A 23,960-nucleotide genomic window follows, 5' to 3' on the forward strand; every position below is an offset into this window, starting at 1 on the left:
ATCTAAGTAGAGACGGCGGATCTAAAATTTGTTGACCAACTCTCCGAAAATCATATTTCACCGTTTTACCGTTATCTTACTTTCCGTTTTATGCTTTCGTTTTGTGCTTTGGCCGTTTTGGTTCAAACCTTATTATGTAAACAATCCAATAATAAGGAGTTCTGAAAACAAGCCAATCTTGTACAAAATTAATTGAGAAATTGGATAAAATTGTTTTTTTAAGGCTGAGAGGGCTAGCTAGCTAGTAATATTAAACAGAATAACAAAATCGAGGAATATCAACGCATCTTGTCGTGTCCTTCAGTATATTTACGGTATATTTCGAAAATGAGAAGGTATATTTGGAATATTTCTAAGGGTCAGGCGGTATATTTTATCGAAATATCCGCGGTCACACTGTCTACCACCCACTAGTCCTCCCCCCCATTCCAAACAACGAAAACACTAATCCAGACACTCAGCATCTAATTCGATACTGGCGGCATCAACATGGTGGACATTAACCTGGAGTGTGTTCACTTTATAGAGCCGAAGACCACCAGGTCCACAGAGCAGCAGCAACAGAATGTAAAGAACGCTTATCTCGAGGCGGTGCGCATTTTGCTGGTTTTGCTGGAGAATGTACTCTCCCAGCCGAACAACACAAAGTTCCGGACAATCCGGCTGGAAAATAAGGCCATCAAGGAGAAGCTGCTCTCCCTACCGGGATGCGAGAAGCTGCTAGATGCCATCGGCTTCAAACACGCCCCCAACTCCAACTCGTATACGCTTCCTGGTGATGTCTCCTTGCAGCAGGTTCAGAAGTACCACGATGTTCTGAGCGAGCGGCGCACTGCTTGGCTCAGTGGGGCCATGCCAAAAGGTATAACGTTTATATTTACCCTAAGGATGTACATTTACCATGGTTCTGTGGCTTCTGTTCCTTAGGTCCAGCTCAACCAAGCGCCGCCTGCAGCACTCCTTCGCCGTTGTTCATAAAACCATTGGTACCCTATCGCCAACGTATTGCCTTTCCGCGAGTGCTGGTAAGCACACATTTGCACGCTGATCAATCACAGTCGGAACCTAATTTTGATTTATCTTTGCAGCGCACGTCCAATCGATTTTTGCAGTCGCTGGAGCTTTATTCCGATGCCGTCATGCAGTATGAGGACGAGCTTCTGTTGGCAGCTGGCCGCAGCTTGATTCCCGTCGACGACCTTACCTCCAAGGCGAGCGAAAAGATGATCGACATGCAGGACCTTATTGCCTCTGGGGAGTGTCGCGAGAAAGAGCCTTGCATTCGCGATCTCTTGCTGGTTGAGCTGGTGAATTGGTTCAACACGCAGTTCTTCGAGTGGGTCAACAACATACAATGCCAGGTGTGTGGCAGCGAAGAGAGCAAGCTGCGCCGCACGCAGACGGAAGGTGATGTCCGTGTGGAAGTCAACGTCTGCTGTGGCCAGGAGAGCAAGTTCTATCGCTATAACGACATATCCCAGCTCCTGGTGTCCCGGAAAGGCCGATGCGGCGAGTACGCAAACTGCTTTACGTTCCTATGCCGTTGCCTGGATTACGACGCGCGCCTAGTGCATTCCCATTTCGATCATGTGTGGACTGAAGTGTTCTCGGAGACGCAAATGCGCTGGCTACACGTGGACCCATCGGATAACGTGGTCGACTCGCCGCTCATGTATCAGCACGGCTGGAAACGCGGCATCGACTATGTGTTTGCCTATTCTCGTGACGATGCCCAGGATGTGACCTGGCGCTACACGAACAATCACCAAGAGATTCTTCGGCTGCGCAAGCTGTGTGACGAAAAGGAGCTCATTCAGACGCTCAACGCCATTCGAGACAAGCGGCAGCAGAACTGCAGCACTGAACGGAAAAAGTTCCTCAGTCAGCGAAACATGTTTGAGGTCATCGGTTTGACCCTGGAGCGGTAAGAATTTAAGCCATTTAACACTGCATCATTCCAATTTAATCATCAACGCAACGCTGTTGCTTGCTTTCCCAATTACGCAGCAAGCCGACTGAGAACGAGCTTAAAGGCCGGAGCTCAGGAAGCTTGTCGTGGCGTCAATCGCGTGGCGAGCACACATTTACCAATGTGAGTATACCGACATTTTTGCGCTTTTTTATATATACCTACATATGTGTTTAGTATGATGTGTTTGCGATTTAAATGAATGCATTATTTCTTTGCAGATTTTTGTGTTTACTCCCAACGAAGCTGAGCTGAAGAAATGTCAGCTCAATTTGCGCTACAGCTGTGCCACAGACACATACGAACGCTACACCAAAGGTAGGTCTCTTACTGATAATTATCAGTAGAACTATTCATAGAATTAATGTAACTCATTATATATTCCATGCGCTCGAAGATGATGGGCAGATTACTTTGCTGGATACTTATAAAACTTGGCAAAGTGCTCAATTTTCCTCGAAGAATATTTATCGAAAAGTAGAGCGCGATTGGAAAATGGCATATTTGGCGCGATTGGAGGACACGGATTGCGCGGAGATCATTTGGAAATTTGATTTTACCAAGACCAATCTGAAGGTGAAGTCCCACAAACTAGTATTCGAAACGAAAACATTTGGCAATGGCAAAATCGACGTGTCCGTTCAAACCAGCGATGGAAAGGGTTTCATTGAGAACTCTAGTGAATTTCAGGTCGTTGCCAAGCTGATGGGCGGAAAGGGCGATGTGGCGTGGCAGCACACGCAGCTTTTTAGACAGAGTCTAAATTCTAGGGAATATCCCTTCGATCTTCAGGTAGAACTGCACTAAAAGCCCAACGAAATTCCAGTATAATTGTAAATATTGTGAATGTATGTATGATTGTCAGTCTGGATATAAATATTGACTATAAATAACCCATAACTTATATAGGACAGTGTACCAAGTGCCACGTCATTTAAAATTCAAATTAAAGAGCATGCCGCTCTACTTATACCCGTACTCAGTCAGTATATACATTTTTGAGCTTATGAATTTTTTTAATTTAAAAAAAAAAGTTTTAATTTTAAATTTTTTTGCTACATATGTTATCTACATATACATATACAGTGTATATTCTACATCTAACATGTAGATTGTAAATGTACCATTTAGATTCTACTTTTCCTCCGCTAGGGGTTGCTCGCGCACTGAACGCGGCGAGCGTACGAGCGAGAAGGAAAATGAGTAGCTGGTGTGGGCAGGGGAAGCAACTGAAAATGAATTTCTTCATTCTGGCTATAATTATGATCCGATCTTATTCAGATTCGGCAATCTGGTAGATATGGTCATTCTCTACGATACGATATCTTTAAAATTGTGGCTGCCACAGATTTTCGTCCTTTGTGGGGGCGGAAGGGGGCGGGTCGAAATTTTGAAATACACTTGTAGCAGTGTGATATCACATGAGTCTGGAAACAAAATTTGGTTCCTCTAGCTTTTATAGTCTCTGAGATCCAGGCGTCAAAAAAGACGGACAGACAGACATGTCTCTATCGACTCGGCTAATGATGCTAATCAAGAATATATATACTTTATGCAGTCGGAAACGTTTCCTTCTCTGCGTTACACACATCCACTTTTACCACAAATCTAATACCCCTTAACTCTTTTTGAGTACGGGTATAAAAAATACAAAATGATGCAGCCCTTGATTGTATACGAATATATAAATAGTGGAAAAAAGAGTATACAAGAGTATACTTTAACAAGCATGATAGCTTCCTATGAGCCATTACCAATGGTGGATCAGGAGTGTTTAAGAACTCTTTCTTCGATTCGATTATTGGGTACTCAAAAAAATGGAATAGCAGGTATCCCCCTGGAAGTAATGGGCATCACTTCGAAAAGAGGATAGGAAGTATAACTTTGATTTTTACGACGACATGAGACGAGGTGGCCTTTGATAAGATTTGTTATCATTTCGTTTTAATACCCGGTATTCGAAGAGTCAAGGATTATATTATATTTGAGGTCGAGGTGGATATGCGTAGCGCACAGAACGAAACGTTTCCGACGAAAAGGCTCACAATTTATGTGAACCGAACATCCAGAATCGTATTTACCATATGACAATCGAGATCAATTGAATATTATAAAGCCGGAATTTTGAGTGGCTATACCCCCAGCGCTGTATCTACCATCACCTCTCTACAAACTTTGCCTCGTACAGTGGTCGCCCTCTGGTGGAGGTGAAACAAGAGAGATGTAACAAAAAAATGTAAGCAGATAAAAAATTTTAGAATTCCTCATAAGCGGAGTATAAAAGTAGAGTCGCAGCAGTTGCAGCGACTCAAAACGTTACCTTTCGTTTGTTTATTCTTCTGAAATGAAAAAATTAATGCATTTCGTACATTTTTATTGAAATTAAGTTTTTGAAATATTATTCATAGAGTTTTATCTTTCTTGCGACATAGTAGATAAGCTTGGAAACGGTTACTGGCAAAGTTAACAAAATTCTGAGAGGAGCCCAAACATTGGGTCCGCCTTGTTCGCAGCGCACCGCCCTAAGGCCGGTCTCGACTTGGAGATCGAGGATTTTGATACCCTCACATCAGAGTTATAGATTTTTTAAAGTTTTTTTTTATTATTTTTTTAAAAACAAAGTTTTTCTGGGAGTCCTTAAAACCGACAGACGGTAATGGCTGTGCCGACACCTTCGCTGCGTTGGAAACTTACGGGTTTAAATGTTACTGCCCACAGTAAGGGCAATACAGTTTATAAAATACATAAATACATTGGGATATAGGGCTAGATCGATCTAATAATAATACTATAGCAGTTTAGACGTAATCTCCGAAAACATATTTCGAGGTCAAGGTACTGGTGACGGATGGGATCTGGCCGTCTCTGGAAGAAGGAATTAAGTTCAGGTTTGAAAGTGTGAATGAAGGGGTTTTGTACTCACTTTGTTTGCATTTTGACCACGCTTCGGACACTCATCATTATACCGTCAATATCGGTTGTCTTGCCCGATCTGTTCAGAGCCTCGCAGAGGGTCTGGATGAAGGGAGTGCCATCCTCAGTGCGATAGGAGACATAGCCCTCGTAGGTGCTGTAGCATTTTAGAATCTCGTTGGGAGATCCGTTTGGCTGGGCGCTATCTGTCATGAAGCCTCCGAGTTCATTAGCGCCCTTGCAAGCCTGGACAAACAACATTTTGGGTTTGTCCTTCAGCGTCCGGTTGCGCAATATGGGGAAGAGGACATCGTCGTCCAGCGAGTAATCAAGATCCCTAGCAGCAAGCCTGTCGTGGCGCGTTCCATGGCTTAGGAACACCAGGACTAGGGCACTCTTATCCTCGAAGTCTTTTGTCTCCACTGAAAAGATCAACAATTACATCATCGGCCTGGTATCGTTACATTCTTGCCACTTACACATCCTCACCGTACTCTTGACGGTGGCCAGTGTGGCGTCTTTGATGACCTCCACCTTGCACTTGAGCTGCTCGAAGGTGGTGCGCAGAACCTTGACGTCCTGGGCACTGCCAGAACGGAACTCGTTCTTGCTGTCGAACTTTTCGTTATTGAATATGTAGACTCGGGCGGCCTTCAGCTTGGTCTTGGTCCCAATTGGCTTGGTTGTGCTTACGCCGGCAAACAAAGTGGGCTTTACTACCCCCTGGGCATCGTGAGTGGTTACGGTTTTCTTGGGTGTGGCTCCAGTAGAGGCGGTAATGCTAGTAAAGGGTCTGGGCCCAGGTGTGGAGAGAAGCGGCCTGGTAGTCGGCTTGGAAGCCATGAAAACACTTGGCGCACTAGCCACTGTGCTGGCACTGGAGCTTGGGGTTGTGGTTGACTTGGCATAAGGCGACACATAAGTAATGGCTAGACTTGGCTTCTGGGCGTAGGGCGAGACATAGGGCTCGGATGTGGCCCCGGAGTTTTTCGAATTAAAAAATGATGGCGGCCAAGAGGGCTTTCCCTTGGCCTTGAGATCCACACGCTGCGTCTCCAGGTGCTGGGTGACGTTGCGTCCGTTCTTCTTCGTCACCGTAGTCTGCTCCGTCTTGAGCACAGTGCTGGAGCGTTTGTTGTTTGTCGTGGCCTTGAAGGATGGTGTGGAGCGCAGGGCCACGCCGTTCAGACTGGGCGGTCGGCCGCGCGTTGTAGTTGTCGTGGTGGTGGTCGTCGTGGCGCCATCGCCTCCCATTCTCATCTGCGCGAAGAGCAGCTCCAGCTCGGCCTGGCTCGGTGTGCGACGCGTTGTGGTTTCCGTTATACGCGCTCTCTGCGTATGCGTCACCGTCCGACGGGTGGACATGAAGGTGATAGTCTGCTTGTTGCTGTCCGTTATCGTCGAGTTCTGCACCGCCGTGTTGGTCGTCGCTGTGGCGGCGCTGGTGGTCTTCACACGCGTGCGCGGATCCTGCAGCACCAAAGCCCGACTGGCAGTGGATCCGCTGGAGCGGTCCGTTTCCTGGTCTTCCCTCTTCTTGCTCCACCAACCCATTTTTCTCAATGTACGTCCCTATGTGTCACCCGCGATCGAAAGCAGCGCTATCCGGTCCGCTGGGTCCAATGTTTCTCTTAGCACTGACAGCTACACAATATTTTTCCCATATTCTTTTTGCTCAGGAGATAAGGCGCGATTACTAATTCCCCCACTGTCGCTCCCTGTGCGGAGAATGAGGAGTACGGGCAGCGGGGATCGACTGTGAAGGTGGTCTGTTGGTATCCACCAACCTGCGACTGCGCCAGTGCTCCAATTATCACGACTGTGTGTGTTATCAGTGGGGGTTTCTCTGTCTCCTCTCTTACAATCTGATAGCCGAGCAGCTACACTCACGGAAGTTGGTTCTCTTCCAACAGGTTCTAAGCTTTGACTACTAACTAACTATGCGATGTGGAATTCTAAACAGGTATGCACTTAATTAATGGGTAATGCCTCTCACATTCACATAAACATGTACATATGTATTTGTGCTCATTTTGTTATTTCGCTCAATCGTTTTCTTTTTCGTTTTTTTTTTATTCATCGTTGCTGGTTTCTCTTCTTTTGTGTTGACAAAGAACACAAAATTTCCAAGAATTGTATGTACGTAAATATGTACATTTCATACATGCATATGTACATATGTTAGTATGTACAATCTTTATGTGAGAGAAAACACAGCTGATCGGCTCGACGCAAATCAACCAAAAGTTTTGATCTCAGCTGAGAGAAACTCTCCCGCATCGGCGATTTCTCTCTGTTCTGTTATTTTGCCGGTTTTTATTTTAAAATTGAGAGCAGCTTTTGGTGAGAATATTGTTTTACTTTAAGAGACGCTGCGGCGACACGACACGAAGCATCTACATATGATATGTACATATGTATTTATGCACGTATAATTGTTTATTTAGTCGTCATTTCTCGGCATCCAATTTGAATTGGGATATACATATGGGCATTTCCGCCGTCTGGTCGACCAGGACCAAAAAATAACTTATGTGGATATACTTTATAGAAAGCTACATTAATTATCTTTAAAAGTAAATTTATCGCATTAGAATATTGCATTTTCCTAGATTAAGTCAAAGTCGACTTCTATTTTTCGTACGTTCGCGACCGCATGATTTTTGCAATTATTATTAAAACTAAAACTTGATGGACCCCATGACCTGCACTAATCATAGAGCTAACAAAATGCTATTGAAACGCAAAATAAAAGCCCGGGAAAGTTTTTGTTTTCTATCCGCGGATTAGCCCAAAGGTAGAAAATCATCAACTTGTTGAATACTTCATCCATTATTCTATGTTGCTGGTGAGAAAAAAAGAGTACGGAAAGTGTAGAAACTATGGCACTAATATATGTATATATTATATTAATATTATTTATTATATTCGATCATCTGTGGGCACGTCCTGCCCCTATCGCTACGAAAAAATGAAAGAAAGAGAATATACGATCTAAGAATTCTCTAGAATTTCCTTTAGTTCGCCTTCGGCTGAAAAGATAACGATGACAAAAAAAAAAAGAAAAGCAATGCTCCAATGTAAGATAAACACATACTCGTATTTGAATAGATCTCGATTAATTTCGTTCATGTTTTTTATTTCCATTTAGAAAATTAAGCGTAGGTGATTCTAATAAATATTGTATTATATATAACATTTCGTCATTTAATGTTATTCTTAGGCGCTGTAAGACACTATGTAAATACAGTAAATGTAGTTATGCAAAAATATATATTCGTAAATATGTATGTATCATCGTTCATTTAGGGTAGTTATGTATTTAGCCTATCTCTGGAGTTAGCAGACATTCATCAGTGTACAAATATTAAAACTAAAAACGTAGCAAAATATAGTCATAGTCATAGTTATAGTGTTAATAGACAACGCCACTGGTTAATTAATTAGTTCGTAAATGAAGGAACCTGCCACACAGGTAGATTAGCGAGTTCAAGGCGATACAGATCTGAAAGTTAACTTAGATCTATGTATGTTCTATTTAGGTGCTAGCTTCATCTCGAATTCTCCTCATTTCGCGCCTTCAGTGGCACTTGTCGGCCACAATGGGGAATCGGACAACGCGTATTTCGTTGCCATAGTCGCAGACCACAGAGTCGCAGGCAAGCATCATGGTCTTGGGGCACAGCTGCAGATTGGCAAAGTCCAGCTTGACCTCGCGAGCCGGCTGTCCGGTACGTACATCCCAGACGATCAGAGATCCTGCCAAAATCACAAAAATTATTCAATTGCTTGCCACGAAACGTCTGACAATGGCACTTACCCATTTTGCTGGTCACAAGCAGCGACGGGGTCAGCATCAGGAGGCTCGAATAGGCATTGGAGATGTTGATGGTAGTCAGTAGGTTTCCCTGGAATCGCTCCCACACACAGATTCGCTCGTCTGTGCCCAGCGAGATCACGTAGCTGGGCGCACAGGCCAGACAACTGACCGCGCCATCATGGGCTTGGATGTTATACATGCAGGCGCCCGTAAAAAGATCCCAAACACAGAGGAGGCCGTCCTGCGATCCTGAACCGCCAGTGCCAGGCTGCCAGCGGTCCACAAACAGGCAGGTAATGGGTCCACAGTGTCCATGCAATGTGTACTCCGCATCCGATTTGTTGAGACAATATACCTGCAAGAGAGCAGCGCAGATGAGCATTTGTATGGTGCATTTGGAAGGGAATGAGACCTACCTTTAAGGTGTGATCCTGGCTGCCGGTGAAGACCATGTCGTTAACCACCTGCATGCAGGTAATGGGCTGCTGATGTGCGAGGCGCACTCCCTCGAGCGTGATCTTCATCTCCTCCTTGGTGGTTTTCTGCACTGTGTCCTGCTGGCATCGCTGCTGGCCCATCATCAGGCCCAGGCTGCCAGTCGAACCAGTCCGCACGTGAGCTGAAGGAAGGGAAAGCGAAAACCAGGAGCAATTTAATACAGCTTCAGATATCGCCTAACACTGTTATATGCATGGACTTACTGCGTCGGTACGCGGATGTGAACCCCCAGTCGATCTGCTTGCCCTTGTAGTATGTCTCCAGACGGTAGAAATCGAGGCGCCCATTGAGACGCGCTACAATCACACGATCGCCGTTCAAATGGATGTGCGTGATGCCCTGGTTGCGCTTGGCATCCTCCTGGTAGGCGCACTTGAGCACGCCCGCCGGGGACTCCCACAGCTCCACACGGCCATTGGCACAGCCGACGGCAATGAGATTATCAAAGTAGTCCAGACACCACACAGGCGAAACGGGTAGCTTCCGCACCAGTGTTTGTCCGTCCTGTCTCGGCTGTGAGATCTGCATCTCCGATCGCGCGATGCTCGCCAGCCGCTCGCCGCTGCGCGCGTCCCATACGCGAATCTGTCCTTTGAGGCAGCAGCTTATGATGTAGGCCCCGTCGGAGACCAGGCACTCGATGCGGTGCTTGTGGCCGGCGATCTGGGTGGGAACGCCCTCGAGTATTTGTTCGGTTTGTTTGTGGGGGGCCTCGGACTCGTTCCAGCTGGAACGCCACTCGGCGTAGTTTCTGGTGCAGATGCATCGATAGAAGACGACCATCGTGTAGCAGAGAACGAAGATGCTGATGCAGCACAACAGGATGGCGAAGAAGATCTCCATGGGGCTCTTGGGCACGAGCGGCATTCCGCCGGCCATCACCATCGGGGACTCTCGGCGAACATCGTCATCGTTGAAGTCCAGCGGGTCCAGTGCAGCAGCCAAGGCTTTCCACTGGAAATTCTGCTGCAGTTGCTCCTGGGGATTGCGCAGCAGAGTGGCCAGCTCCGGCGTTATGGCATGGCTCAGCCTGATGGTAGGCAGCAGCGTCACGTAGTGGCCGCTCAGCGAGATGTTGTACTGCTTCATAATCGTCGACCAGTGGAAATTCGACAGAAAATAGTTCTGGTCAAAGTTTGGATACCGCAGACGCAGCAGCTCCTCGGCCGTTTCATTGATGTCGTTCTCAGGACGCGCCTCCAGTGGTGTGCTAAACCCGTTGCTGCTTGGGTGGCTGGTTGGGGTTCGATGCCCGTCCGCTTTCAGTCCCTCGAAGAAGCTGCTGACTGCGCCGCGACCCGCCTGGAGGCGGCGCTGCAGCTCCAGAGTACCAGTCATGGTCCCGTTGCTCTGCATGCTGAACAGCTGCTCAAGCACACCCGAGTTGTACACGATGGAGCAGATCCACACAATCATCCAGACCATGAAGGCGCGCTGGAAGAAGCGCGTGCGCGCCCAGAAGTTGACGATCTTGATGCGCTTGGGGATGCGCTGCTCCTGGGTGGAGTGACCGTGGCCATTGACCAGGCCTGCCCGCTCTCCGGCAGCGGCATCGGCAAAGCAAAGCTTCGGATGGGACTGCGAACGCTGAAAGGAGCCGGGCACAAAGGGCGGCAGGGTCGGAGCGGCACCAAAGAAACGGAAATCCTGCCGTCCCGCTCCCTGAGTGCAGCTGAGCATCATTTTGGGCAGGTGCTTGGCCTCTGTGGTGTACTCGGCCCGCTTGATGTTCATGGCCAGGATGGTGGAGAAGAGCAGCATCTGCAGCATGAAGTCCGAGAGCAGTCCGACGATCGCAAAGATGCAGAACTCCTGAATGACGGGCACAAAGGTGGCCAGGCCAATGGTCAGAATGGTGATCTCTGTCAGCAGCGTCTTCGAGATGTGCCAGCCCTCCTTGCTCAGTGCCTGGGCGACACGGATCTTCACGTCGAACGTCTCGTCCATGGACACCACACTCTTCGTGATGACCAAGCTGTTCTCCAGGCCCACCAGAATGACCAGGTAGGGGAATATGTCCTTGGACTGCAGCGAAATGGTCAGGCCAAAGAAGAAGCATAGGCCCAGGGACATGGCCAGGCTGCCGGCGGTGGTGATGACGCTGCACAGGGCCAGCAGGAATCGCGACCGGAACACGTCGATCTTCCGCACGGAGAAGTAGACGTAGGCGAACACCAGCACGAAGGCCACTGTGTAGGGCACCAGCTCCCACATCCTGTACTCTCCCGGGTAGAAGATGTACGTTATGGTCGACGGCTCCTCCCCGGTCGCAGCCACCGGCAGCGGCGGATAGTAGCGCAGCAGCTTCTCCTTTAGCGTCTCCAGATAATCCACATCGTTGTGCTTCAGTATCAGCGTCAGGGCATACTGAACTATCCTGGCGCGTGCCCGTAGCGGGTAGCGCTTGAAGCCCGTGTCCTGCATGGGCAGGCCAAAGAGCATTTCCGCTGTGGATACCTTCGACTTTTGCAGATTCTGAAACAATAACAGCAGATGAAAGAGATTATAATTGAGATTATTGGTGGCCTCCAGCTCCTTCCAGGCTCGAATCACTCGTGGTGAGGGCCTCGTCGTGTATGGGGAAATGCAAATAAAAACTTAACTTTACTCGTGTAAAGTTCCACATGATTCACGGACACTAATTATCCGTTGTGAGCGTTTCTGAGTCAAGTTAATCGACTTGATTTGACAGTTAATTGGTAAAGCTCTTTATCAGCCAGAATAAATGTGTGCGCTTGTATTTACGTACGTATGGATTCCTCCTCCTCATTATTTCAATATCAGTAACTTCCTCTTGCGAGCAGAGTACTTACATATGCAGGTACATACATATGTACATATGTATAACTTTTGTTATCTCTATTCGAATTATTTGCCCAATTTCCTTGAACTTCTTCATTATCATTGCCATGGCATCGCTTTATTTGAAGGCGAGTTGCTAAAGTGTTTTATACAGAAAAGTTTCCATTGCGAATCTTTTTGTGCAACTATAAAGTGGAACAACGGGTACAGGAAGATTCCGAAAGTGCGGGAGGAGAGTTCGCTAATTGGTCAATAAGTTCCAGGTTTATGGAGACACAAGTTGCTGGCATATGCCCAAAGAGCGGCAATGAAATATTTAAAAATCCATTTGTACACACACGGCATAAAGCTATCGTTAAAGCAAATCGCGTCAAGGGTGAATCATATACTCGTACAACTCATACTATATAATATATAATACAACCAATCTGGAACTGTAGGCTTGCATCGTTTACTCTCGAGCGGAGATCCATTACGCCAAAACAAATCGGTTTAGATACCTCGTTAGGGTAAAGTAAGTGCATGCATACACATGTACATATGTATGTACCCATGGAATACCAAAGGTCTCCCAGTCTAGACTGCGAGCAAAAAAGCTATGCATAATGCAGTCGACTCGAGACTCGACACTCGACACTCGCGAAACTATAATGTTTGCAGTTCGCAAATGCCGAGGGACTGCAGGCGGCTCGGCTCCCTCCTGCCTCTAATTCTGTAGATTCCGAATCCAACAGGTGGCGGGTGCCACATTCATGTTCCGTGTGACTCAGCTTCAAATTCGTAATCGTTAAAAACCCAAATGTTGACTGATAAGACACGCGCAGCGTCCAAGGGTTAAGCCAACCCATTTTCCACTCAGACACGAGTGTTTGGACGATTTGGGGTTTATGTGCATGCAATTCGAATGGACAGACAAAACGCATTAGGCTGCTCCATCTCCTATGGCTACGGCTACGGCTACGGGTACGAGTGCGGATGCGGATGCTTGACCACTTACATGATATTGAAATATCGTGTTCAGAATATTCGTGTCTCTAGTAAAGTTCTGAGCGTTCTGCGTCCAGAGGTTGGCCGGGGAGAGCAGCAGACAGCCATACTCGGGAAAGATCTGATCCAGCTGCCCTTGGACCCCGCGCTTCACGTTCTCCACGTGAAGGCAGTTGTGCTCGAGAGTGCGCTGGCTGTGGAGGATTACGTGGACGAAATTTGATTCAATTACTCTGACAGCGTGCTGACAGTGGCGGGGCGTATAGGGGTACGGTACTCACGTCTCGCTGCTCTGATGATTGCGCACAATTTCGAGCAATTTAAAAACTTCGTAGAGTGGCGCACGAAACGCATCCATTAGCTGCATCCCATCGCTCCAGGGCAGCACGCTGGCTCGGAGTGTGATCTGCTGGACGTAGAATAGGGCTGGACTGCTCTGGGCCCAGGGCAGCAGCGGGGGCAGGCTGCGGTCTGTGGCACTTCCATTGAAGAGATGTGTCGCGGCAGCAGGCGGCGGATCGGGCCCGACCGGGGCCACGGAAGGCGTCGACGCTCCACTATGATTGTAGGCCAACAGAGAGTCCGCCTCGTAGGGCAGCACTATCTTTGTGGGTATGGTTCCCGGCAACGGTATGTTGATCAGCGGATAGCTATCAGAAGAGAAAGAGGAGAGGGTGGCGTGGTGGTTAGCCCTAGTGCTCGACTGGTTTGCTATTTTAAGAACTGGCGCGTGTTGGATCTCGTCGGTTCGTCATCTAACGCGTGTCCCAAGCATTCCCACTGCTCGCGCAATCGCCGGCGCTAAAACTCACATATGTACATATACAAATATGATTCGCGATTTAAATTTTAATGAATTCATGGTGAGCAGGCCATCGGCCATCGGGTGCCTGGCAGCAATGCTACCATTTGCCTGCGCCCAAGCCAAGCCAACACTAATGCGACCACGTCGCTGGCCACTGATAAGCGTCCTGATAAGTACCTATTACTAGACCCGGCAGGTCCCAAAAACAAACCCCGATGCTGATAAGCGCAGGTATCGGATTGCGCTGATCCCGCTTACAGACAGCGCGATCTGATTTGGTTTGGTCTATGAGTAAGCTGGGGAAATGCTGACATCTATCCGCCTTCAGCAATTTCCCCGCAATAATAGAGCTACTGAAAGCAATGAAATGTGATCCTTCTGCGGTCTTCTTCCCCACCTACCCTAGAACAAATCCAAAGTGCTGGAAATACTTATTTGATTGCTATTTAATAGTTTTCTAGTAATCTTCAAATCTGGCGAATAGAATATTTGCGGCAAGTCTAGACATTGTTTATTTCCCGGTCAGAAGCAAAATCAAAATACTGCTGGGTAGTACATAAATATGTATAAAAAGCAACCGTATGAAATCCTAATCAAGCGGGGTCCAAGGGCAGCTGGCCCAGATCTTTAATTGTTTACTTTATCAATAGGTAAGTTTTGCTCACCACAAATCCGTTTTCAATATGTCATAATTATAATCTACATTCATATACAAGGTACATATGCATATGTATTTATTTATATGGGCGCATGCCGAACACCCAGTGTGTGGGGTTCAACAAATTCCGCTCATAATCAATAATATTATCAAACTTTGAGTGCAGTTTGCCATAATCGAGTATTGTTGCTTTTGTTCAGTGACCTGGTGCCTTGTGCCTGGCCTGGAGTGCCGTATTAACTACAGATTAAGGAAGCACACAACACACCTAAAGCCTTAGTTGAATACTACATATTTCCAAACTATTGATTATTTTCCAAAGTTCATCGTTTGGGTGTCGCGTCGCTTTTTAGTTTCGCCCTGCTGGTTCAGTTATATAATCCGAATTGCTCATGTGTATGAACATATATGTAAGTATTTCAGTATGATCCGACTAACCACGAAAGTAAAATCGCCATAAAGGCTATGCTGGAGGCGCATGTCGGGTAGCTGGACAGGAAGAGGCCGTGTTTGTAGTAGAAATGCGAGACGGCGGCCGGCAGCCCTGCTGACGCTGACGACGTGCTAGATGAGGAGGAGGCAGATGATGCGGCTGCTGATGCTGCGGAATTTGGGGGTTTGCCGGCACTCGGCGTCGATGTGGTTGTTGTACGCGGCAATGTCGACGCAGCAGCCGCTGCTGCTTTGGCAGAGCCATCTGTTGCGGCAGCCATGTTGTTGTTGCGCTCACACTCACTTACACACAGATACGAGAATGAACTTGGGCCAAAACACACACACACACACACTGACAATTAGAGGAGCGACGGCGACTCGACTCGACTCTGGCCACGAACTTTGTTTCAAACTTTAGTTGTGTTTTATGGCGTTCCTCAGATTTGTACAATTTAGTTGCGGCAAATTACGCAATTTCGCATATGCAACGCATCATCTGCGTAGGCGAGACGCCGACGTCGACGCAGCGCTCGCTCCCAAAGAGATATTATTTATGTTTATTAATAGCGTTGATTTGGTTGCTGCGGTTTTTGTTCTATCGCTTTGATTTCCACTATATCGGTACATTTTCCTTAGCACTTGCTGAAATCCCCAACGATTTGCATTATATTTCTATTGATTTTTCTTTTTCTTGCGCTTCATTCGCACCTTTTGGCCCCACGTTTTGTTGTTGTTGCAATTAATTGACGTTTTCGCGCATCTTCAACGCTCACTCACACACACTCACACATAGCGGCACAAACACATTGGCGTTTTATTCTTATTAAAATCTACGACGTCAACGTCGCTGTCACCGCGAACTTTCAATTAAATGGAAATTCAGCACCGTCGCTGCTTATTGTTATCAAATTATCATAACTCAAAGCACAAGAAATGATTCTTTCATTTGATTAAGCACTTTTCTTCTGGTTTCCTTCGCTTTTTTCGTATTTTACTGTGGCGCAACAAAAATTTGACCGCAAGTTTAAGAATATATTTCGATATTTCACGTTATTTTAGTGCGAACAAATAGCGGGCCAGAATTAATCGTTCTTTCTAATATTCTATTTAGCACGTTTTTTTTTATTAGGGGAAGAATTTTTTGCCGTTTCCCATGTAAACACACGGCACTAGGGATGTTAAATATATGGTTATATCAATATATCGATGTATGTTCTTGCATTCAACCTATCGATATCGGTACTTTTGTGCGATAAGCGGAACGAATTCGGCGGTAACATACCTTTATTTTGAAAATAATAATATTCGAGGGCCACATCCGATTTTGTGATTGTTGAAAAATCATGAATGTTTCGTTCTCAGTTAACAGTCTATTCTTTTTTGATTATTTATTTATTTTCACTTTACGGCAGGCACACTTACAGAAATATAGTACATTATTGTGTAATTTGTATAATTATGATTTATTGCAATGTTGTAATAATTGATTTTTCATCAGAATAAGTTTCTACTGAACAAATATAATCTTTTAAAACTGTTTTTGGTAAATTTTTTTGGAATTATAACCTCAGTGAGCATGAATTTGTAGCATTAATTGTATGTACATACATATGTACACGTCTTTTGATCAACCTCTCTACCTCTCAGTTCACAGATCAGATGAAATCCTCGTTACTTCTGTATATGGAGTTACGGGACGGGGTCTAACTACAGAGCGTGGCCCGGACCAGACCAGACCGAAAGTTGCTAAAGTAATTCAAGAATTGACAAACATTGTGGGCATACAATATACGATATCCATTGCTCGGCCCTCTCCTTTGCTGTGGACTAGTCGATCCTGGTCGTGGGCATTCTATACTCAGCAGCGTCGTATATGGCCGCCATTTCGTCCGCATCATGCGAATGCATTCCACCCGAGGCTGCCGAAGCTGCCTGAGCATTGTACCGATGCCGCATTAATGTCTCTGTGGCCTCCTCTGCTGTGCCGTACTCCTGTTGCGCACGCTGATGATACATGGCAGCCTGAGTCTCCGTCCCCGCCGCGGGCAAAGTCTCACGACCCACGTTCCTCATCCTCGCTCCATTCTCACCGGAGGCGCTCTTCCGGCGACCGAACAAGAGTACGGTTCCCTTGCTGAGCAGCGGGCAGAGCAAAGCCTGATGGCAACAAGCAAAAAGTCTGTAGTTGGGGCCCTGAAATGGATCAGACATGGCTGCGCACAGCATGTGATCCAGATTGATGCCAGTAAACTAGAAAAGAAAAACCAGAGGGATAATAACGTTGTACGTAGCTGCCATTCATCGACTTACTATGGAGAGTGGGGATAGGAAAATGAAATGATAAAACAGCATGAAAGCTGTTCCAATGTGTGACCAATGGAAGTCGCCTAGGTCCTCAACGGTGTACGCGCCTGAAAGTGGGCAACAGTTACAGTTTAGCGGGGGAAACACCTCCAAAAGTCCTTTCCTTACCGCTTCGTATAATGTAAATGGGTATAATGTAGAGCAGAGCATGCTGTATCCAGTACGTGGACTGCTCGAAGGGATACGTGCGCCCCTCCACCTCGGGAAAGAGAAAGGCCAGGAAAGGGCCGTTCAGGTTGCTCATTTGTATCCGAAACATTGCCGTAGTTGTCCTTGTCGGCTTGGCGGCCAGAAGATAGATCTGAAATGAGTGCATTATATTTAGATGGTGTGTGGTGTGCATGGTTCATTAATGCAGCAGAACTTACCTGCAGACACGTCTGCACGTGGCAGGGATTCAAGGCGAAGATCATTGACTGGCCGGACAGCTTGAATCCCATCTCAATGCCAAACACCATGGACATGGCGATCAGGAGGAACAGTCGCGTGGGACTGTGTGACTTTTGAATCTCATGGAGTGGCGGCAGGTTAATGGGAGCCAGACGCTTCCAGGACCTGTGCATAATAAAGATGAAGAGGGCCGACAGCAGCACCGTCTCTATCCAGCGTCGCCGATCCGTCATATAGTTAATGCACTCAGGCCCCGTCGTCCTTGGAACTTCAGGGGTGATGCCCGCAACGGCCCAACTCCAGTCCCATTCCATTGTAGTTCTGCTTTTGATTTCAGGTTCTGTAAATAATATTGACTTTTGAGCTCATTTCTTATTGATTCTGTCCAACCCATGTCCTTAGATTCTGCATTACAAATGAACAGTATTTCGTGTCGCTGAAAGGCCAAGACTGGACGTTCCACTGCCCCAAAAATTGGAATACTCTTGGACATGTTTTCACGGAAGCACAAAGAATATTTAGGGACTGCCATATGGGTGTAGGAAATTGATTTTAGTATTGAATGGAAGAGCATGAAACCTAACTAAAATTAGTTTCTCACGCGTTTACGCTGAATGAAAGCCATTGCTTTCCCTTCCACCCCGCAAAAGTAAACAAGGGTGGGGGTAGTGTTTGCGTCTAAGCGGTGAAAAATCCATGGATACGAACCCATACCAGGTAAACCCAACCGGACCCAAGCAGAACCACCTGCACTGCGGTTTTCTTTCTGGCTGAAACAGGCAGATTGTTTGTTTGCTACGTTTTCTATGTTGTTTGCCGGAAGTCGTGGAACTCTAAAAGAACGATTAATAGCGGTTAGCAGACTTGGGACCCTTCCAATGCAATTACCACTGGAATCTCACCCCTTTGGCTAGCTGCCAAGGCAGAGGCGTGGTACAGCACTGGCACTCGCCCTGTGACTGCGCTGCTTGTTGATTATTTTTTGGGCCAGACCGACTAACAGGAACGCTGCAGTGTGGGAGGAGAGCGAAGGTAAGCTCTTGGGGGGAAAATGCGATGTGAAATAAATTGAACACTGCGCCGGGGGAGACACAATGAAAGAGTATGAAATCATTTCAGCGCTGACAGTTGCCGCAGCTGTCGGTTTGGCCAAACGCCAAGACCTGAAGGCCACCTCGCCGCACCACCAAGCATTTCTCCCGACCACCCTTTAGGAAGAACCGGCTGGGATAAGGTGCATGTGTGCATATCTCCGAGTGTTTCTTACCGCAGCGGCGGGGCCACGCATGTATTTTTAGCCCGCAACATTTTTAGAAGCACACTTTTGAGGGACAACCTACCTACACCTGCCCTGCCTTTGCTCTGCCTCTGAATCACGCCACTGCAGTCGCGACGTCGCATGATCTACTTGAAAGGTGCAAGCAATGGGAAACCAAACACAATACGATTGGTCTGGTCAAGCGTGGAAAAGCGAAGGAGAGTGGCAGAGGGAAAGGTTGGTCTTCCTCCACTGACGTTGTGCTTTTCATTGTCAAGAGCAGGAGAGCACAGCTTGAGGACACGCGGCTGAGAGCAAAGCTTTCAAAGTCAGGACACTAAAACAACACTAAGGCTGTGATTAACAACCAAACCAACCCACAGACCACACACCACCCACCACCAAGACAATAAAGAAGCTTTCACACAAACCACCCGATTAAAAAAGCACTGCAGTTGTTATTTGTTTGCCGCCTGCCGGTCGCACAATTATTTTTTCAGCTGTGCGCAGATTACAGCGGAACCCGCGGCCCCAGATAATGGGGGCGACACATTTTCCACATTGTCTATTCGATTATTCCGTTTTTCAGCCTATATTTTTCCGTCAATTACCTCTTCTTTACGATGTGGGATGTTTTTGGGATTGCCACGTGGTATTGTGCAAAGCTCGCCTCGAACCCACTAATAATCACCAACCCGACGAACTTTTCACGCTACAGTCCAGAATTTTCCATTATCGCATTTTTCTAATTGTCGTATGCGCTTCCCTACAATCTGCATTCACTTAATTTTCTGCATTTACGATGCAATTGTTGGACAAGAATAAACGCGGAGAGTGAAGTGGGTATATAACGCGCCGACGGGCGTTTCTGTTGGACGATGTTTGCGTATTGTCGAGATGACTGCCGTTCAAGTCGTGTAGCGGCTGTTCGGTCCCTCCCTAAGCTGGTAGTCACGTTTCCCCTGCCATTCATTGTCCTTGAGTGAGCTTTCGCTCTCTTAGTACTGAGCATTCCGGAGAGACGAATTTAGCTATGTTTTTCTCTCTCCCTGTTTAATTGGGCGCCAAAAATTCATACGCAAACGGTTGTGAACGGGAGGGTGGGTGTAGGTTTTGCAACATATGATATTCCTATGTATATATGTGTGTACAGTGTACATACGCCTGCATACTATATATGTGTTGGATGGCGTATGCACTTATAATGACTGAGAATCGGACGCGACAACTGTCGGACCCAAATTGGATTAGTGGCTGCGAGAGTGACCCAGAGAACTCATGGCATCGTAATATTTCCGGCGTGCAATACCCATGTAGCCAAATCATACTTTTATTTACTATGCATACACTTTATTGAAACTATTTACCCAAGTGAAATTTTGACTCGGTATTTTGACCTTACAAATACAAGAAATTTCACAGGTCCCGGGACTGGCCAGGCTGTTACCGTTACCGACAAGAGAACACACGTAACTGCAATTAACCGTAAATTGCGAAGAGGAACAACAGACGACAAAGCGACTGAGGAAGCCAATCGAATAAAGCGAAAGAACAAAAGACTAGCGACTGGGGTAGATGCATTGCATTAGTCGAATGCAGAAACAATTTAATTACACATGCCCGTATTAATAATGTGCATCAACAGATAGTCATAATTTACGTGGTGGTGTGTGTATAAAAGCCTATCTATTTAAATTGGCACTTAAATGAGTAACGGGTTGATAAGATTGCGTTTTGTCCAAAACGATTCATGGTTTACAGATTAGCCGAATATTGATTACTCTTAAAACAAAAGATTTTCAAATGAATTTCATTTAACATTAAATAAAACATTAACTTTATATTTAACAAATAATGGATCCAGCTTTAAGCATAGTATCCAGCACTGCGGAACATTAAATAAAATGTCATTGGACTACCATTTTCCCACTCCCTGGAGTCCATTTTCCCATCACCAGGTTCCCTGGACTGAGTGCTAGCTCCGTAAATCCAACTTGGGATCGACTCCCAGAAGGAATACCACAAGACAATACAACCCAATGCCATAATTATTAACGGAATAATTAATTATAATAATTAATTTAATTAATTAAATTTATATTTAACAAATAATTAATCCAGCTTTAAGCATAGTATCCAGCACTGCGGAATCGAAAAATTCCTGTCAAACTGTGACAGGATTGTTTCGTTTACGTATTCCTGGAATGTGTAACCAGCAACACGAGCGGAATCCACAGATTTATATCGATAGTTGCCTATCGGGACCGTGTGTGGACTGAGAGAACAGCTGATATTCAGCTCAGGAATACATACTTTACAATTCTTCCTGGAGTGAGTGGTGCAGGATGTAGGCAAAAACTGTGCGCAAAACCAAAAAGAGAGATGAAAATTATTCTTCGTTGTTTTGCGCTCAACGTGCGCTCTATCGATAGTACTACCCACAAACGAAATATTCATATCGATAGAACTATCGTTGGCTTGCAGCTGTATCATAATAAAAATAAATAAAGTAACTTGGATTGCAGAAAAAATCCACAGGTTTTATAATTACCTCACGAATGCCGCTGTCCGTGTGAAAACGGGAAAAACTCTGCTGAGGTTCAAGTCGTAGCCAATTTGGGGAAACTGTAAACGGAAAAACACAAAGCAGTGTTGTGTGCGTTTGTGTGTGTGAATTTGTGTGGGCGCCGCGTAAACAACAACACCAACAATGGTCGGAATTATTGATGAAACGCAGCTGTTTTATCCCCTGGGAACACGCATCAAAATAGCAAACAACTACGGAACAGTGCGATATGTGGGCGAGGTAAGGGAGAAAAAAAACACATTGGCTTACGACATGATTCCAACGATGCATTTTGCAGGTGATGGGACACATAGGCACTTGGCTGGGCATCGAGTGGGATGACGGCATGCGAGGCAAGCACAATGGGATTGTGGATGGCAAGCGCTACTTTCAAACGCAAATGCCCACCGCCGGCAGTTTCATACGTCCGGGAAAGGTGGGTCCTTGCGCGAGCCTGGAGGATGCTGCCCGGGAGCGGTATCTGAACTACGACTCGAGCAATGTGGATGAATCGCTCATTCGGGAGGCCCAGGCCAGTCTTCAGGCCTCGTTATTCGAGGTCGTGGGCATGGACAAGATAGCGCGAAAGCAAAGCAAGTTCGAGCAACTTTCGGAGGTGAGCGTCGATGAGACGCCAGTGAATGCGGCCGGGTACCTGAAGGATTTGACGCAGCTGACGACGCTGAATGTGAACCACACGTTGATTTGGAACTGGGAGACAGTGGCCAGCATAACGCAGCAGCTGCCAACCTTGAAGAATCTGAATCTTAGGTGAGTCAGCGCTCGAATCACTTACTTGTTCGGTTGATGACTTAATTGTTTAGCTCTAATCGCTTGGTCCTGCCCTCGGCATCACAAATTGCGGAGTTGGAGCCTGCCTTCCGTCATCTGAAGCACATAAATTTAAGTAGTTGCGGCTTCACCGACTGGAAGGATGTCATGCAGACGGCCCTACTCTGGCCGCACATTGTGTCGTTGAGTCTGCAAGAGAACCCTCTAAGTCAACTGGCTGTGGTCGACTGCAAGCGGATTTTCACTCAGCTGCAGGAACTTGACTTGCATCGAACAAATCTTATGGATTTTGATCAAGTTGTCAAGTTGAGCAATATCACCACATTGCGCTCATTGAATCTCATAGAGAATGGAATTGAAGAGATTAAGTTGCCCGAATGTGAGCCTCAGGACAAACTCAACATGTTCGTGTCGCTGGAGAAACTCAACCTACTGCACAATCCCATTTGGAATGAGGTAAGCGCCAACGATCGGTTTTGATCTGTTGCATTAACTGTTTAATCATGTCTACCACAGGCTGCTGCCTTCAACGAGTTGGATAAGCTGCCGAAGTTGAATCATCTTTGCAAGACGCCGCATTTGAAGTCAAACTTTGATGAAATGGTATCCAAAGCTGTTGGCTGCATCGCAGGTTTGCAGTTTATTAATAAAGCTAAAGTCACTGCGGGGGAGAGGCGTGGCGCCGAGTACGATATTTGGAAGAAATACTCCTTGGAATGGATGCAGGCGACGCAACAAGGAGCAGATGCTTTACGCGAGTTCTGCAGAAAGCATCGCACCTATCCGTTCCTAGTTAAAAGTACGCACGCCTATTATATCAATCGATTAGCATTTTTAAACTTGGCCTTTCTCTCACTATCTAGAGTATGGCTCTCCGGCGGACTTTGTTCCCGGCATACAGGTCAAGAAATCGAATCTGATCAAGCTCTTCATAGTGCATCAGTCAACCGGCGAGATCTGGGAGAAGAAAGTGCCGCGAATGATAACAGTGCAAACATTGCAGGGACTGGTCATGAAGCGGTTCCGGCTGACTGACATCGTTCCCCAGCTTTGTTACCATGATGCCAAGCATCCCGAGCTGGTGGTTCCCCTGGATAACAATGCCAAGACTCTGGACTTCTATTCAGTGCAAGAACACGACACAGTTTTGGTTGAGTAGCGGCTGCCCCATATTTTAAATCGGCTACCATTCTCTTTTTGGTATTCAATACTGGTATTTTAGTTTTAGGCAATGTGCTAAATTATTGTTCTGATCCATGGCACTTGCAAATTTAAATTACTAATGTTATCGTTTAGGTACTGATAAGTTGAAATTTCCACTGCAATTACATGCGATATTTATATTTTGTTTTGCTTATAAAACCTAAACAAAAAGTTGCCTAATCCACATTTGAAAAATATGAAAACATTTTGGGAATGGTTTGAGATGCTTTCAGAAGCTCGAAAATTTTAATTTGATTTTAGACCAGGCTTGCAAGCAAATTTAAAACATCGTCACAACACATTCATGACAGAACAGAATAACAAAACTTTCATTCAAAAATGCAGTTGAACTTCAAAGAGAACATTTTTGTTTGACAAAATGTTGAGTTACGGAGTATTGCAGACATAGTATGAAAACTGCTGATTTAAGTTAATATGTACATGTGTACGCATTTATGCATTTACTTATTGTACTGGGTGGCAAAAATACAAGAGTTTCT

The 23,960-nt window shown here is 46.1% G+C and overlaps 5 protein-coding genes across 10 annotated transcripts; 2 read left to right on the forward strand and 3 right to left on the reverse strand.

The window, feature by feature from the left end:
- Nucleotides 1–393: 393 nt before the first annotated feature.
- On the forward strand, nucleotides 394–2,972 carry LOC111078597 (peptide-N(4)-(N-acetyl-beta-glucosaminyl)asparagine amidase). The gene is made up of 6 exons (XM_022373382.2): nucleotides 394–862; nucleotides 928–1,025; nucleotides 1,089–1,924; nucleotides 2,008–2,092; nucleotides 2,191–2,287; nucleotides 2,367–2,972. The coding sequence occupies exons 1-6, from the start codon at nucleotides 490–492 to the stop codon at nucleotides 2,774–2,776; spliced, it is 1,899 nt and encodes a 632-aa protein (XP_022229074.2). The 5' UTR covers nucleotides 394–489; the 3' UTR covers nucleotides 2,777–2,972.
- Nucleotides 2,973–4,351: 1,379 nt separating this feature from the next.
- On the reverse strand, nucleotides 4,352–6,870 carry LOC111078596 (mucin-5AC). The gene is made up of 3 exons (XM_022373381.2): nucleotides 5,362–6,870; nucleotides 4,893–5,304; nucleotides 4,352–4,834 (listed from the first exon to the last, which is right to left on the reverse strand). The coding sequence occupies exons 1-3, from the start codon at nucleotides 6,434–6,436 to the stop codon at nucleotides 4,768–4,770; spliced, it is 1,554 nt and encodes a 517-aa protein (XP_022229073.2). The 5' UTR covers nucleotides 6,437–6,870; the 3' UTR covers nucleotides 4,352–4,767.
- Nucleotides 6,871–7,996: 1,126 nt separating this feature from the next.
- LOC111078593 (sterol regulatory element-binding protein cleavage-activating protein) lies at nucleotides 7,997–16,053 on the reverse strand. Of its 4 annotated transcripts, none has more exons than XM_022373375.2 (7): nucleotides 14,891–16,053; nucleotides 13,271–13,639; nucleotides 13,000–13,183; nucleotides 9,404–11,675; nucleotides 9,119–9,321; nucleotides 8,703–9,057; nucleotides 7,997–8,641 (listed from the first exon to the last, which is right to left on the reverse strand). In XM_022373375.2, the coding sequence occupies exons 1-7, from the start codon at nucleotides 15,163–15,165 to the stop codon at nucleotides 8,463–8,465; spliced, it is 3,837 nt and encodes a 1,278-aa protein (XP_022229067.2). In that variant the 5' UTR covers nucleotides 15,166–16,053; the 3' UTR covers nucleotides 7,997–8,462. The 4 variants fall into 4 exon arrangements, with proteins under 4 accessions (XP_022229067.2, XP_022229070.2, XP_022229068.2 ...); XM_022373378.2 differs by lacking the exon at nucleotides 14,891–16,053 and adding an exon at nucleotides 14,460–14,518; XM_022373376.2 differs by lacking the exon at nucleotides 14,891–16,053 and adding an exon at nucleotides 13,802–13,887.
- Nucleotides 16,054–16,293: 240 nt separating this feature from the next.
- LOC111078595 (transmembrane protein 164) lies at nucleotides 16,294–20,441 on the reverse strand. Of its 3 annotated transcripts, XM_041594252.1 has the most exons (6): nucleotides 18,544–18,702; nucleotides 18,356–18,474; nucleotides 17,620–17,981; nucleotides 17,360–17,552; nucleotides 17,198–17,298; nucleotides 16,294–17,137 (listed from the first exon to the last, which is right to left on the reverse strand). In XM_041594252.1, the coding sequence occupies exons 3-6, from the start codon at nucleotides 17,953–17,955 to the stop codon at nucleotides 16,715–16,717; spliced, it is 1,053 nt and encodes a 350-aa protein (XP_041450186.1). In that variant the 5' UTR covers nucleotides 17,956–17,981; nucleotides 18,356–18,474; nucleotides 18,544–18,702; the 3' UTR covers nucleotides 16,294–16,714. The 3 variants fall into 3 exon arrangements, with proteins under 3 accessions (XP_041450186.1, XP_041450184.1, XP_041450185.1); XM_041594250.1 differs by lacking the exons at nucleotides 18,356–18,474; nucleotides 18,544–18,702 and adding an exon at nucleotides 20,267–20,441 and having other exon boundaries at nucleotides 16,295–17,137; XM_041594251.1 differs by lacking the exons at nucleotides 18,356–18,474; nucleotides 18,544–18,702 and adding an exon at nucleotides 19,511–19,799 and having other exon boundaries at nucleotides 16,295–17,137.
- A 912-nt stretch (nucleotides 20,442–21,353) lies between these two features.
- On the forward strand, nucleotides 21,354–23,960 carry LOC111078625 (tubulin-specific chaperone E). The gene is made up of 5 exons (XM_022373435.2): nucleotides 21,354–21,705; nucleotides 21,764–22,236; nucleotides 22,290–22,713; nucleotides 22,774–23,056; nucleotides 23,121–23,960. The coding sequence occupies exons 1-5, from the start codon at nucleotides 21,610–21,612 to the stop codon at nucleotides 23,414–23,416; spliced, it is 1,572 nt and encodes a 523-aa protein (XP_022229127.2). The 5' UTR covers nucleotides 21,354–21,609; the 3' UTR covers nucleotides 23,417–23,960.

Source organism: Drosophila obscura, unplaced genomic scaffold (genome assembly GCF_018151105.1).
Source record: "Drosophila obscura isolate BZ-5 IFL unplaced genomic scaffold, ASM1815110v1 contig_25, whole genome shotgun sequence".
Taxonomy (NCBI): Eukaryota; Metazoa; Arthropoda; class Insecta; order Diptera; family Drosophilidae; genus Drosophila; species Drosophila obscura.